Raw genomic sequence first — 13,282 nt, forward strand, 5'->3', positions numbered from 1 at the left:
CTGGGGGGAAACAAGTACTAGCAATATAAGAGCATCAAAGGAAAGAAAGATGCCTGTTAATTTTTCTCATAAGGCCCTTAGGGAGGTTACTTTTTAAAAACGTGATGTGTAGGCCATCTGGAAGAGAGAATCACTGGTGAAGTGGGAAGTTTGTCCTGTAAAAAATACAGGCATGCTTCTGTTCAATATCTCTAAAGAGGAGGAAATCTTGCAAAAATGATCTGTTACCACAGTTATTCAGACTCTGAACTTCCTGCCCTGTATCTTGGTTCCAGCACTACTCCCACCCCAGGAAGGAGAAATTGGAGCTTTCAAGCAAGACCAAGAGTTTGGGTAGTACAGGTGAAGGGTGCTGTAACATGCTTAAGTCTGAACTTGAGTTCATGCTACTCCTGAGCTTGACTGTAGCCTGTCCTTCAAGCATGCAATTGCTATCATTGTTACTAAATTATCCAATAGTTCAAATGGGAACTGATGGTGAAGTTGAAATTTTAGCTACTTAAAAAAAATCCAGATATCCCACCCCCTGCTTTTTGTACTCAGCACTGCTAGAATCATATGACAGTGAGATAAGATTATGAGATGTTGGGGAGCTTCATGATGATCATGTGATTGATTGTAGTTTCAAGGTGATTGGCAGTGCCATAAGTACTTTGCTGAATTATTTTGTGAAATACTGGAAAGGCAGAGTTGAGATACACTATTGTGTTCAGTGTGCTCTTGAATTAAAAATAATCAGTTTTGTTCTTAACTACACTGAGAAGTGTTTCAGTGGAACCTGGCTCGGATGTTTTAGTCTACTGTATCAATTCCCTGCCTTTAACTGAAAATTGAACTTATTTTCTCCTGGGAAGAACTCTCTGAAGGGAGTCTTTGTCTGTAGCTTCTTCAGGAGATGAGGAAATTCAAACTTGTTCCTATTTCCCCACTTATAAAATAAGATCAAATATTATGGAGCAATTATTTCTCTCAAGAGATGATGAAAAATTGCAAAGCTCACTACCTTGAAAACTGTAGTATTTGCCATTAAAATGGGCATTGCTTAAGCCTTCTAATGCCTAGTGCCTTACTCCAATTGTGTTTTCTGTTGGTTTTTTTTTTTTAATCTCTGCAAATGTTTATTTTGTTTCATTCTTAGATTGCAAAAATTCTTGTAATTCAGCTTTGCTTGCAACTCTGCTGCAGTTAATTAATTAATAGTATCTCTGAAATTAGAGGCTTTCCATCTTGGTCTCCCAATTTTTTTTATAGGCTTGTTATTTGAGGCATGTTCAGTATTTGGGTCAGGCTTCTAGCCCAGTCAGGGGATGTTTGGTGACAGAGCTCTATTTTAATGAACTGCAAAGGACACATTACAGTAGATTTGATGTCATAGGATGAAACAGACATTGGCACGGCTGACCACAAAATTCTCACGTTTTTCAAAGGAGAATGAACAACCTTGTTCACATACTTCTGTGAGTAGTGAATGCATGTTCTTCAGTATTCTAGAACCTCCTGTGTGCTACTCTTCTTACACTGAAAAGATTTCTGACCAGGCAGTTACCATGTATGCCTAAAAGCAGTAACATTCAAGGTAGATCAATTTAGTTTCCAAACAGAAGAATGGTAAGATTGATTGTTGCTACAGGCAAAGAATTCAAAGGATGTGGCCCAAACAAGATGGAAAAACAGTTGAAAATTTAGGCAACTGAGACTTTCCCTGAATTCAATCTTCTGTTACTATTCTGGGTGGATAGAAAACACAGGAGTTAGATCCTGCGTCAGTTGACAGTAGGGAGGAGAGAGAAAATCTGCCTTGGGTCATCAGAAATTGAAAAATAATGCGTTTCAAGTTGAAGGGAGAATTATTACAACTGGTCAGTGCATCAAAATTAAATTAGTTTCAGTGCAAAATATTTGCATATGTTTCTTCTCTGAGACAAGAGAGTTATTGTTCTGCTTCTGCCACCTGTTTGGATCACAAGTTTCCAGTGTTAGCCTGTTACTGACAGACCATATGAACAAGGCAGTATAACTGTCTCACAGATTTGGATAGAAGAGCTTACTGTACTGTTTTTATTCTCTTCTATATTTTTTCTCCCATAATTTTAAAAAGAGGAAAAAAAACCTAAGGAAAAATGTGTAATGATGATTTTGACATTCCTGTTTTTGAACAACACATTGATGTCTGATGGTGAAATTGTCATCAATGTGATGCGATACTTTCCATCTGCTTTCCTATGCAGAAGATACTTGATGTTAAAGGGGCTGGTCATACATCAGAATTCAGATACATCATTATCCTGTGAACAAAGTCTTAATTTGGAGATGTTTTCTGTGAAGAAGTCTTTCTTCAACTACTACATGACCAGAATCAAGTTAGTTTGCAGGGCTTAGATGAATGAACTAATAAAACACTTAATAAATACACTGAGAATATTTGTACAGTGATACATTACCTGGGCAGGAACCAGAGTAAACAATTAGCTTGGTTTCCTTGTGTTGCAAGAAATTTTGCTTTTGTCCCCTTTCCTTGCGATTGCCCAACTTATTTTGCAAGGACCACAGTACTGCTCTATTGTAGAAGAATGACGTAATCCTTTGTCCTCTCATGCCTAAACATTAGAGAGACAGAAGTTGAAGAATTTAAATTTGTTATCCAAACTAGAATGTAAGTGCATACTTGCTCTATTTTGCAGCTGTCCTAACTCCAAAGGCAGAGTTCACAAACAACAGTGGAATAAAACAGCAGCCTATTTATTTATTTACACTTCCAAATTATGTAAGCTGCATATTGAGTTGTCTGATAGTTCTTTTTATATTAATATCTCAGTTAAGGAGGATTTCAACTGTTTTGTGGAACAGATCCTTGTCTTGTTTAGTCTATCTTACTGTGAAGTTTCCTTTCAGAAATCTGCAGGGAGTTACCTTAAAACTCCTAAAGGAAAAGTCACAGAAACAGCCTATACTGAATGGGCAATTTGGAGAAAGATTTCTTACTGGGTATTGCTGATGTTTCTTTTTTTATGCATTAGAATCACTAAGGTTTAATGCTTATTGCTCTGAGATAGCTATAACTGATCAGTGGAGAAAGATCTCTTTTGCATCTGCCTTCAGCTGAAATAAATTATATAGACCACTTTGCTTTTAAAAGAGAGTATTTTGGATAAATTATGAATATGCATTCTTTTATGTTAGAAGAAATCTTTAGTGATGACAAATGTGGGTGTAGTGCTGCTGTTCTCTAGTAAGTTAATTCTTTGAGGGAAGATTGCAGATGGCATACGATGCAAGAGACCACCTATTGATTTGAGGTTGCTGCAGTGCATGAACAGAATCGAAGTAATGATTGTAGAACCTGATCTGATTTGGTTTGGTTTTACACACTCCTAAAGTACCAGATCCACTGAAGCTTTAGTTCTACTTCCACAGACTCAGAAATGCCTAGTGGAAAGCAAGGGCCATAAAGTAAAATCCCTTACAAATTTCTAACCGTTGTCCTGACAGTATTTTGGACAGTGTTTGAAACTAGCCCACAAAGAATATATGTCCTTTGAAGAAACTGTTATATTCTAAGACTGTGAAAACCTCCAAATCTGTTTAAATTTTTCTGTTATCCTTGATTATAAAGAACGCTAAGCTCTGTTTCTCTCTTGGAGAAGCAACCATGTGCTACAGGAGAAAACCAGAGTTCCAATACACCTGGTGCTTTAAAACTGAACTTTATGGGCAACTGGCTCTATTCTGTTCTGCTGATGACATTAGGAGAGTATTTTATATAGAATTATCAGAGGGAAGAGAGGAATGGGATTTAAATTGTGATACAGCTCTCCTTGATACATTGATTACTTAGTCCATCTGGATGTCAGTTTCCTAAAGATCGGATCATGAAGCATAGTCACACGAAATTGTTTATAGATGGGCAGCCATCTGTTCTTTCATATTTAATTTTATCCTTCTGTGCTTTATTTCTATGATACTGACTTGTTCTTTGAAACCCTATTAAGAAATTATTCAACTGTTTTTTTATTTGTAGTCCGAGGCCAACGAAGTTTACAGAACGTCCTCGGCCTGGAGTCCAAATGATCTGTTCTTCTTTTAGTGCTGGTAAAAGACTTTATTTTTCTCCCCCCTCTTTGTATCAATATAAGAAATCATTTGAAGAGTAAAATAAAGTGCAGTACAGTTACTGTAGCATGTTTCTTGTTAATAAGATGAATTTGAGTTAAAGTGGCTATTAAAACCCCGCAAATATTTAAAATAGAGATTTAGAATTTATGCATTAATGCTTGGTCTATGGAAATTCTTGGAAACGGTTAAACATGAAATGTTGAAAGCAAGTCTCTTGTGACTGCAAGTCTTTTTAAAACATGATATAAAACCTTTTTCTCAGAATGATTCTGAGAGTCGGCTTTATCTGAGGTGTAATTTATAGGGATTTGTACAAGAAGGTGTTGATTACTGAGTTCTCACGGTCTGAATTTCATTGATTCCAGAGCTGGCAACAGAAGAATACAACATAAATAATTGGATAAAATATCAAAATGTACTGAAGTTTTAGTTCCATTTAATTTTTGTTAAGATTGAGGTTTCTAAGGGCTTAGTTGCAAGCAAATTACTCTAGTTAGCTAATCTTTCAGATACATCTGCTAATGCATATTTATCTGACAGTAAATGTGAGGTAATTTAATTCCAGTTAAACTTTAGGGTTTCTAAATCTTCTTTTTACTTAAAGGTCAGTTACAGGCGGAAATGAAATATATCTATAAATTTCAGAGAATAAGTTGAAATACTTGATGTTACATCCCTTTGAAGATACTGTAATAACAGTAGATTTCCCTCTTTTCTTAAGTCTTATCTGTTTGTTTTTCTCAGGTGGAATGTTTTTGGCCACTGGGAGTACAGATCACATCATTAGGGTTTATTTCTTTGGATCAGGTCAGCCAGAGAAGATATCAGAGTTGGAGTTTCATACTGTAAATACTTTTTAAAAATTACATATGTATTTGATTAAAATAATAATTTGGATAAAATGGGTAATTCAGAGGAATTTGATTTTTTTCTTTTTCTACTCTTTTTTATATAGGACAAAGTTGACAGTATTCAGTTTTCTAATAGTAGTAGCAGGTAAGCACAGTATTTATTCTGATCTAGTCTTTTGAGATTTGTAAATACCAGTTTCTGAAAGTAGTTATTTGAAAAAAAAAGCTTTCTGTTTTGAGTTTCATCCAGTAAAATCATGTAGAGCTGTTGGAGTCTCACTATTTCATTTTAATAGTACTTCTTCAGTTTAGCAGTTGTTTTCATTGTAATGATTAAATTATTTTAAATTTGTCAAAATTAAGGAGTATAAAAATAGTTTAAATTTCTTCCTAAGAAATGTATGTATGTATATATAGTCACATATAAAATACGTGCATTTTTAGATATATTTTAATATGTAAACGTTTTTTCAGTTAAGTGGCTTCTCTATACAGAAAAAACATCAAACTAGATCTAACAATATTTTGTTTGGCTAACCTGATGTTTTTTCAACGTTTAACTTTAAGTTCTTTATGTTGGATATGAAAGGTGCTGAAGAGAAAGGCTCAGTTTCTTATGAAGTATCTGACACCTTTATTTATTTGATGTTCTAATGTACACTTTTATCATAGAATAGAATCATAGAATAGATTGGGTTGGAAAAGACCTCCAAGATCATCAAGTCCAACCCCTGATCCAACTCTAATTACTATATCATGGCACTAAGGGCCATGTCCAATCTCTTTAAAAACTTCCAGGGATGGTGAATCCACCACCTCTCTGGGCAGGCCGCTCCAATGCCTGATCACCCTCTCTGTAAAGAATTTCTTCCTAACATCTAACCTAAACTTCCCTGGCAGAGCTTGAGCCCATGTCCCCTTGTCCTGTTGTTGGTTGCCTGGGAGAAGAGACCAACCCCCACCTGGCTATAACTTCCCTTCAGGTAGTTGAAGAGAGTGATGAGGTCACCTCTAAGCCTTCTCTTCTCTAGACTAAACAATCCCAGCTCCCTCAGCCTTCTCCTCATAGGACTTGTGCTCAAGTCCCTTCACCAGCCTGGTTGCTCTTCTCTGGACCCGCTCCAGCACCTCAATATCCTTCCTGAACTGAGGGGCCCAGAGCTGAACACAATACTCAAGGTGCGGCCTCACCAACGCAGAGTACAGGGGAAGGATCACTTCCCTGCTCCTGCTGGCCACACTGTTCTTGATGCAGGCCAGGATGCCATTGGCCTTCTTGGCCACCTGGGCACACTGCTGGCTCATGTTCAGCTTCCTGTCAATCAGCACCCCCAGGTCCCTTTCCACCTGGCTGCTCTCCAGCCACTCTGTGCCCAGCCTGTAGCGCTGCAGGGGTTGTTGTGGCCAAAGTGCAGGACCCGGCACTTGGCCTTGTTGAACTACTACATGACCAGAATCAAATTAGTTTGCAGGGCTTAGATGAATGAACTAATAAAACACTTAATAAATGCACTGAGAATATTTGTACAGTGATACATTACCTGGGCAGGAACCAGAGTAAACAATTAGCTTGGTTTCCTTGTGTTGCAAGAAATTTTGCTTTTGTCCCCTTTCCTTGCGATTGCCCAACTTATTTTGCAAGGACCACAGTACTGCTCTATTGTAGAAGAATGACGTAATCCTTTGTCCTCTCATGCCTAAACATTAGAGAGACAGAAGTTGAAGAATTTAAATTTGTTATCCAAACTAGAATGTAAGTGCATACTTGCTCTATTTTGCAGCTGTCCTAACTCCAAAGGCAGAGTTCACAAACAACAGTGGAATAAAACAGCAGCCTATTTATTTATTTACACTTCCAAATTATGTAAGCTGCATATTGAGTTGTCTGATAGTTCTTTTTATATTAATATCTCAGTTAAGGAGGATTTCAACTGTTTTGTGGAATAGATCCTTGTCTTGTTTAGTCTATCTTGCTGTGAAGTTTCCTTTCAGAAATCTGCAGGGAGTTACCTTAAAACTCCTAAAGGAAAAGTCACAGAAACAGCCTATACTGAATGGGCAATTTGGAGAAAGATTTCTTACTGGGTATTGCTGATGTTTCTTTTTTTATGCATTAGAATCACTAAGGTTTAATGCTTATTGCTCTGAGATAGCTATAACTGATCAGTGGAGAAAGATCTCTTTTGCATCTGCCTTCAGCTGAAATAAATTATATAGGCCACTTTGCTTTTAAAAGAGAGTATTTTGGATAAATTATGAATATGCATTCTTTTATGTTAGAAGAAATCTTTAGTGATGACAAATGTGGGTGTAGTGCTGCTGTTCTCTAGTAAGTTAATTCTTTGAGGGAAGATTGCAGATGGCATACTGATGCAAGAGACCACCTATTGATTTGAGGTTGCTGCAGTGCATGAACAGAATCGAAGTAATGATTGTAGAACCTGATCTGATTTGGTTTGGTTTTACACACTCCTAAAGTACCAGATCCACTGAAGCTTTAGTTCTACTTCCACAGACTCAGAAATGCCTAGTGGAAAGCAAGGGCCATAAAGTAAAATTCCTTACAAATTTCTAACCGTTGTCCTGACAGTATTTTGGACAGTGTTTGAAACTAGCCCACAAAGAATATATGTCCTTTGAAGAAACTGTTATATTCTAAGACTGTGAAAACCTCCAAATTTGTTTAAATTTTTCTGTTATCCTTGTTTATAAAGAACGCTAAGCTCTGTTTCTCTCTTGGAGAAGCAACCATGTGCTACAGGAGAAAATCAGAGTTCCGATACACCTGGTGCTTTAAAACTGAACTTTATGGGCAACTGACTCTATTCTGTTCTGCTGATGACATTAGGAGAGTATTTTATATAGAATTATCAGAGGGAAGAGAGGAATGGGATTTAAATTGTGATACAGCTCTCCTTGATACATTGATTACTTAGTCCATCTGGATGTCAGTTTCCTAAAGATCGGATCATGAAGCATAGTCACACGAAATTGTTTATAGATGGGCAGCCATCTGTTCTTTCATATTTAATTTTATCCTTCTGTGCTTTATTTCTATGATACTGACTTGTTCTTTGAAACCCTATTAAGAAATTATTCAACTGTTTTTTTATTTGTAGTCCGAGGCCAACGAAGTTTACAGAACGTCCTCGGCCTGGAGTCCAAATGATCTGTTCTTCTTTAGTGCTGGTAAAAGACTTTATTTTTCTCCCTCTTTGTATCAATATAAGAAATCATTTGAAGAGTAAAATAAAGTGCAGTACAGTTACTGTAGCATGTTTCTTGTTAATAAGATGAATTTGAGTTAAAGTGGCTATTAAAACCCCGCAAATATTTAAAATAGAGATTTAGAATTTATGCATTAATTCTTGGTCTATGGAAATTCTTGGAAACGGTTAAACATGAAATGTTGAAAGCAAGTCTCTTGTGACTGCAAGTCTTTTTAAACATGATATAAAACCTTTTTCTCAGAATGATTCTGAGAGTCGGCTTTATCTGAGGTGTAATTTATAGGGATTTGTACAAGAAGGTGTTGATTACTGAGTTCTCATGGTCTGAATTTCATTGATTCCAGAGCTGGCAACAGAAGAATACAACATAAATAATTGGATAAAATATCAAAATGTACTGAAGTTTTAGTTCCATTTAATTTTTGTTAAGATTGAGTTTTCTAAGGGCTTAGTTGCAAGCAAATTACTCTAGTTAGCTAATCTTTCAGATACATCTGCTAATGCATATTTATCTGACAGTAAATGTGAGGTAATTTAATTCCAGTTAAACTTTAGGGTTTCTAAATCTTCTTTTTACTTAAAGGTCAGTTACAGGCGGAAATGAAATATATCTATAAATTTCAGAGAATAAGTTGAAATACTTGATGTTACATCCCTTTGAAGATACTGTAATAACAGTAGATTTCCTCTTTCTTAAGTCTTATCTGTTTGTTTTTCTCAGGTGGAATGTTTTTGGCCACTGGGAGTACAGATCACATCATTAGGGTTTATTTCTTTGGATCAGGTCAGCCAGAGAAGATATCAGAGTTGGAGTTTCATACTGTAAATACTTTTAAAAATTACATATGTATTTGATTAAAATAATAATTTGGATAAAATGGGTAATTCAGAGGAATTTGATTTTTTTCTTTTTCTACTCTTTTTTATATAGGACAAAGTTGACAGTATTCAGTTTTCTAATAGTAGTAGCAGGTAAGCACAGTATTTATTCTGATCTAGTCTTTTGAGATTTGTAAATACCAGTTTCTGAAAGTAGTTATTTGAAAAAAAAAGCTTTCTGTTTTGAGTTTCATCCAGTAAAATCATGTAGAGCTGTTGGAGTCTCACTATTTCATTTTAATAGTACTTCTTCAGTTTAGCAGTTGTTTTCATTGTAATGATTAAATTATTTTAAATTTGTCAAAATTAAGGAGTATAAAAATAGTTTAAATTTCTTCCTAAGAAATGTATGTATGTATATATAGTCACATATAAAATACGTGCATTTTTAGATATATTTTAATATGTAAACGTTTTTTCAGTTAAGTGGCTTCTCTATACAGAAAAAACATCAAACTAGATCTAACAATGTTTTGTTTGGCTAACCTAATGTTTTTTCAATGTTTAACTTTAAGTTCTTTATGTTGGATATGAAAGGTGCTGAAGAGAAAGGCTCAGTTTCTTATGAAGTATCTGACACCTTTATTTATTTGATGTTCTAATGTACACTTTTATCATAGAATAGAATCATAGAATAGATTGGGTTGGAAAAGACCTCCAAGATCATCAAGTCCAACCCCTGATCCAACTTTAATTACTATATCATGGCACTAAGGGCCATGTCCAATCTCTTTTTAAAAACTTCCAGGGATGGTGAATCCACCACCTCTCTGGGCAGGCCGTTCCAATGCCTGATCACCCTCTCTGTAAAGAATTTCTTCCTAACATCTAACCTAAACTTCCCCTGGCAGAGCTTGAGCCCATGTCCCCTTGTCCTGTTGTTGGTTGCCTGGGAGAAGAGACCAACCCCCACCTGGCTATAACTTCCCTTCAGGTAGTTGAAGAGAGTGATGAGGTCACCTCTAAGCCTTCTCTTCTCTAGACTAAACAATCCCAGCTCCCTCAGCCTCTCCTCATAGGACTTGTGCTCAAGTCCCTTCACCAACCTGGTTGCTCTTCTCTGGACCCGCTCCAGCACCTCAATATCCTTCCTGAACTGAGGGGCCCAGAGCTGAACACAATACTCAAGGTGCGGCCTCACCAGCGCAGAGTACAGGGGAAGGATCACTTCCCTGCTCCTGCTGGCCACACTGTTCTTGATGCAGGCCAGGATGCCATTGGCCTTCTTGGCCACCTGGGCACACTGCTGGCTCATGTTCAGCTTCCTGTCAATCAGCACCCCCAGGTCCCTTTCCACCTGGCTGCTCTCCAGCCACTCTGTGCCCAGCCTGTAGCGCTGCAGGGGTTGTTGTGGCCAAAGTGCAGGACCCGGCACTTGGCCTTGTTGAACTTCATCCCATTGGAGTCAGCCCATCTCTCCAGTCTATCCAGGTCCCTCTGCAGAGCCCTCCTGCCTTCTGGTAGGTTGACACTCCCTCCCAACTTGGTGTCATCAGCAAATTTGCTGATGATGGACTCAATCCCCTCATCTAGGTCATCGATAAAGATGTTAAACAGGACTGGGCCCAGCACTGGTCCCTGGGGGACACCACTGGTGACCGGCCGCCAGCTGGATGCAGCCCCGTTCACCAGCACTCTCTGGGCCCGGCCCTCCAGCCAGTTCTTAACCCAGCACAGAGTGCCCCTGTCCAAGCCATGGGCTGCCAGCTTTTCCAGGAGTATATTATGGGAGACAGTGTCAAAGGCTTTGCTGAAGTCCAGATAGACACATCCACAGCCTTCCCCTCGTCCACCAGGTGAGTCACCTGATCGTAAAAGGAGATCAGGTTGGTCAAGCAGGATCTGCCTCTCCTAAACCCGTGCTGGCTGGGTCTGATTCCTTGTCCATCTTGTAGGTGCTGTGTGATTGCACACAGGATGATCTGTTCCATAACTCTGCCAGGCACCGAGGTCAGGCTGACAGGCCTGTAGTTACCAGGGTCAGCCTTGCAGCCTTTTTATGGATTGGGGTGATATTTGCCAACTTCCAATCATGTGGGACCTCCCCAGTGAGCCAGGACTGTTGGAAGATAATGGAGAGCGGCTTAGCAAGCTCTTCTGCCAGCTCCCTCATTACCCTAGGATGGATCCCATCTGGTCCCATAGACTTGTGAGGATCCAGGTGGCTCAGTAAGTCACTAACTATTTCCTCCTGGAATACAGGGGGCTATTTGGTTTCCTCTCCTGTCTAGCAGCTCCAGAGGCCAGTTGCCTTGAGGGCCACCTGTCTTACTGGTAAAAACTGAGGCAAAGTAGGTGTTAAGTACCTCAGCCTTCTCCTCATCTCTATTAACTATGTTTCCCTCCGAGTCCATCAAAGAATGGAGGTTTTCTTTGCCCCTCCTTTTGTTATTAATGTATTTATAGAAGGACTTTTTGTTATCCCTAACAGAAGTGGCCAATTTAACTTCAAATTGCGCTTTTGTATCCCTGATTTTCTTTCTGCATGATCTAGCTGTCTTCCTGAATTCTTCGTAAGTAGCCAGCCCTCTCTTCCATAGTCGATAAACTCTCTTTTTATCCCTGATTTCCTTCAGAATCTCCCTGTTTAACCAGGCTGGCTGTCTTCTCCGCCGGCTTGCCTTTCGGCACACCGGTATGGCCTGTTCCTGTGCACTCAAAACTTCCTGTTTGAAGCACATCCATCCTCCTGGACTCCCTTGTTTTCAAGGGTTGTTTCCCAGGGTATGCTCTGGACTAGACTTCTGAATAGGTCAAAATCTGCCCTCCGAAAGTCCAGCGCAGAGGTTTTATTGTTGTTTCTCCTTGAATCTCTGAGTATTGAAAATTCTATTATTTCATGATCACTATTTCCTAGGCGGCCTTCAACCACTACATCTCCCACCAGCTCCTCTCTGTTTGTAAACAGCAGGTCTAGTGGGGCCTTACCCCTGGTAGGTTCATTTACCAGTTGATGAAGGAAATTGTCCTCTATACACTCCAGGAAATTCCTAGACTGCCTCTTCTCTGCAGTATTGAGCTCCCAGCAGATATCCGGCAGGTTAAAGTCACCTACAAGGACAAGGGCTGACAATTTTGAGACATCCGCCAGCTGCTTGTAGAATAATTCATCCCCTTCATCATCCTGGTAGGGCGGTCTGTAACAGACACCCATGATGATGTCAGTCTTGTTGGTCTTCCCCTGATTTTGATCCACAGGCACTCAACCTTATTGTTGCTGACCTCAAGTTCAACAGGGTCCAGAGAGTCTCTAACATATAAAGCCACCCCTCCACCTCTCCTCCCCTGCCTGTTCTTCCTGAAGAGCTTATAGCCTTCCATAGCAGCACTCCAGTCATGCGAGTCATCCCACCACGTTTCTGTGATGGCGACTACATCATAGCCTTCCTGCTGCACAATTGCCTCCAGCTCCTCTTGTTTGTTGCCCATACTGCGTGCATTAGTGTACATGCACTTCAGGTGGGCTGTTGATTTAATTCTTAACTCAGGCTTTCCATCCTTAGGCTGATCACTGGAGAGCCTGGTTTCAACCCCTTCCCCCTTCAAACCTAGTTTAAAGCCCTCCTAATCAGCCTCGCTAACTTATCATGATATATTTTGCTCCACCCACTTCTTTCTCCTCCTCCTACCCCTGAACCTTAGGAAATAAAAGGGTGGGGGAGAAACTCAAGCTAGGAAATAATAAATGTGTTCAGATAAATATAATATTTATACAGTACTAGCTTAGTTTTGGCCACTGGGAGTACAGATCACATCATTAGGGTTTATTTCTTTGCAACAGGTCAGCCAGAGAAGATATCAAAGTTGGAGTTTCGTACTGTAAATACATTATAGGAGTAGGTTTTATTTTAAATCATGTCTGTACTTCGGCTGGCAGGGCTCTCCTGGCCCTTCAACTGTTTTTACCCCTTCAGTTTCTTCCTTAGCTTTACCTAATGTAGTAGCATCAGTCTTAGAATGCTTGTTGGGTTATGGTGTCCCTATGCCAGAGCCATATCATAACTCAGCAAAGTACACCAAAGGTCAAAGAACAGTTAGTTTGGAAGGGGTTCAGGATAGGAAAGCAGGTTTGACTTTTTGCAGGCTTTTGATTTTTTTTTGCTGATACGGGAAGGGGTTTTCATCTCCAAACCATTTGTACAGCATTCTGTTACTCTTTGGACTTCTTACTCATAACTTCCTTTTTTGAGGTGTAAATTCTGGAAGTTA

At 39.0% G+C, this 13,282-nt stretch overlaps 1 protein-coding gene across 3 annotated transcripts in view; it reads left to right on the forward strand.

The window, feature by feature from the left end:
• PHIP (pleckstrin homology domain interacting protein) overlaps positions 1-13,282 on the forward strand; it is a 114,842-nt gene that overhangs the window by 30,849 nt on the left and 70,711 nt on the right. Inside the window, exons 10-12 of one of the 3 annotated variants that reach the window (XM_050314254.1) lie at positions 4,019-4,089; positions 4,858-4,958; positions 5,069-5,109. In XM_050314254.1, coding sequence (XP_050170211.1) covers positions 4,019-4,089; positions 4,858-4,958; positions 5,069-5,109 — 213 coding nt within the window. Of the gene's footprint in view, positions 1-4,018; positions 4,090-4,857; positions 4,959-5,068; positions 5,110-8,915; positions 9,017-9,125; positions 9,167-13,282 lie in introns of all 3 variants that reach the window. The other 2 variants (XM_050314255.1, XM_050314256.1) reach the window with 2 other exon arrangements.

This window comes from Myiozetetes cayanensis, unplaced genomic scaffold, assembly GCF_022539395.1.
Source record: "Myiozetetes cayanensis isolate MyiCay16 unplaced genomic scaffold, myiCay2020 scf2-11, whole genome shotgun sequence".
Classification (NCBI taxonomy): Eukaryota; Metazoa; Chordata; class Aves; order Passeriformes; family Tyrannidae; genus Myiozetetes; species Myiozetetes cayanensis.